Source organism: Parus major, chromosome 4A (genome assembly GCF_001522545.3).
Source record: "Parus major isolate Abel chromosome 4A, Parus_major1.1, whole genome shotgun sequence".
Lineage (NCBI taxonomy): Eukaryota > Metazoa > Chordata > Aves > Passeriformes > Paridae > Parus > Parus major.
Window position 1 is genome coordinate 19886673 of NC_031772.1, and position 2261 is coordinate 19888933.

Here is a 2261-nt window from a genome sequence, read left to right on the forward strand (position 1 = left end):
CTTGCCCCATCCCTGTCCCTTCTCCGCTCCGTGTCCCCGGCCCGCCCCGCTGCAGGTGATGCCCTGCCGGGGGTACCCACCCCACTTTTGGGTTACAAAGCGCTGATTTTCACCCGCACTCAGCGGAGCATTGCCGTGAGCCCCGGGCAGGCGGCAGATCCCCGCTGGAGGGCTGCCTTGGCCCGGCGGTGGCGAGCGCTGCCCCTCGCCCCCTGCACCACCCCCGGCCCTGCCCTCCCCTCCCGGCCCCGAGGATGCCCCCGAGCATCGCGGGGAGGACCCGCCGGGACCCTCGGGCTCCGGTCCCTGGAGCTCCGGGTTGTTCTGCAGCACGGAACTCCCACAGGGACTGAGCTGGGGGATCAGAAAGAGCTCCAGAGCCGACAGTGGGAGCGGCGGGTGGCACCGGGGACACGGGGCTGGCGGCCTGGGGGAGAACAGATGACACGAGAGCCCCGGGAGTGGTTACCTGAGGATTTAGAATGAACCTGCCAGACACAGAGAATTCCAGAAGGGTTTGGGTTGGAAGAGACCCTAAAGCTCATCCCGTCCCAGCTCCGCCTTCCACTGTGCCAGGTTCCTCCAAGCGCCATCCAGCCTGGACTGGAACATTTCTAGGGACATCGGACTCTGTGATTAAACGTGCTGGTGTCTCCCTGGGCTGGGGATGGGGCAGGGTGAGAGGGCTGGGGATGGGGCAGGGTGAGAGGGCTGGGGATGGGGCAGGGTGAGAGGGCTGGGAATGATTTCATCGGATGTCTCCCTGGGCTGGGGATGGGGCAGGATGAGAGGGCTGGGGATGGGGCAGGATGAGGTCTCATCGGTGTCTCCCCGGTGTCTGTGCAGCCAAACCACCCCAACCAAACGCTGGGAGAAACTCCCCATTGCTGTGCCGGAATTTCCACGCCTGCTTTTCCAAAACGCAGGTGTTCTGAGTGTCTCCAGTTTGGCTGCCGAGGCTGTGTGGGCAGAGCTCGCTGTCGCTGTCCTCGCAGCGAGGGGACGCGCTGGTGCCACCGCGGATTCCTGATTTCCCAGTGTTTTTCAGGAAAGGGGTGGGAGCGGCGCCTGGAGCAGGCAGAGGAGCTGTCGGGGATCTGCTGCTTCCCAAAACCTCGCTGCAGCTCCCGGGGGAGATAAACAAGTCAGTCACTGGCTGAGCTCACGGCAGAGGCATCCCGGCCTCCATGGGAATTTGTCACGGGCCCTTCCCGGGGTGCGATCGTGCCCCGGTAGCGGCTCCCGGGAGGGGACAGCGGATGCCAGCAGCAGCCCCGTGCTCCCCGTGCTGTCCTGTCGCCTGTCCCTCGGTCCTGCCTGGCAGACAGCCCGCGCCCCGCTCCCTCCGAGCCCCGGACCCGCCGGGACCAGCGGGATCCCGGCAGCGATGGATGCGAACGAACGGGATCAAAGCTCAGCTGGTCAGGGCTGGGAGCCCTGGGGGGCTCTGGGAGGGGGGACCCCGCTCCGTGGTGTCCCGCTGCCTGCCTTTGGGATCCTTCTGCTCGGGCTGTGGAGCTCAGCGGGGTCCGTGGTCCCTCGTGTGCCCGTGGGACAGGGACAGGCAGAGCCAGCCGCTCTCGGAGGAGCCCAGCGCTCCGGGATGCACCTGCTGCCCGGCCTCGGCGGCTGCTGGGAAAACAAAACGCCTGGGAACTTTCTGGAGGTTCCCAGGGAGAGCCGGGATCTGGGAATTTTCTGCCCTCCCTCTTCTCCCCTCCTTCCTCGCTCACACTCCGCTCCCGAGGTCACAAACGGCTTTAAAAAAACAACAGCCCACACAAAGCTCTTCCCTTCTCCGGGGGTGCTGGTGATGATCCCGCATCCGGAGGGGACCGGGAATGAAACCTCTGCCTGGGAAAGGCTCTGCCAGGCCCTGCCCGCTGCTCCCGCACCGAGACAGGAGCAGAGAGGCTCCGGATCCACCGGCGCATCCTTCCCGGGGCAAGAATTCCGTCCCTTCCCTGCCCCGGCAGCTCCTGGCGGTGCCGGTCCCAGCCGAGCCCCGGGGGATGTGCGGGGCACACCGAGCTTCTCCCTGCACGGGGGATGTTTCCGGACGAGGTTAGGACAGGGAATTCACGTTTTCCAGGGAATCTTGTGGTCATTTCCACAAGAGAGCAGCAGGAATTACGGCTGATCCTTTCTACTCACAGTACAGAGGGGTTTTCCCATAAGTTGGTGGATGATGATGTGAGCTGGAACAGCATCGCTGCCACCCCAGAAGAGGAAGAAGAAGAGGAGGATGAAGGGGACATGGT

The 2261-nt window shown here is 64.8% G+C and overlaps 2 protein-coding genes across 2 annotated transcripts in view; one reads left to right on the forward strand and one right to left on the reverse strand.

The window, feature by feature from the left end:
* TMLHE (trimethyllysine hydroxylase, epsilon) overlaps positions 1–1177 on the reverse strand; it is an 11856-nt gene extending 10679 nt beyond the window's left edge. The window contains exons 1-2 of the mRNA XM_033514159.1: positions 1167–1177; positions 114–427 (exon numbers count right to left, since the gene is read on the reverse strand). Coding sequence (XP_033370050.1) covers positions 114–427; positions 1167–1177 — 325 coding nt within the window. The remainder of the gene's footprint in view (positions 1–113; positions 428–1166) is intronic.
* The window catches only part of LOC107203713, a 15740-nt gene continuing 14218 nt past the window's right edge, over positions 740–2261 (forward strand). Inside the window, exons 1-2 of the mRNA XM_015626023.2 lie at positions 740–2064; positions 2157–2259. Of these exons, the coding sequence (XP_015481509.1) occupies positions 1388–2064; positions 2157–2259 (780 nt within the window). The 5' untranslated portion in view covers positions 740–1387. The remainder of the gene's footprint in view (positions 2065–2156; positions 2260–2261) is intronic.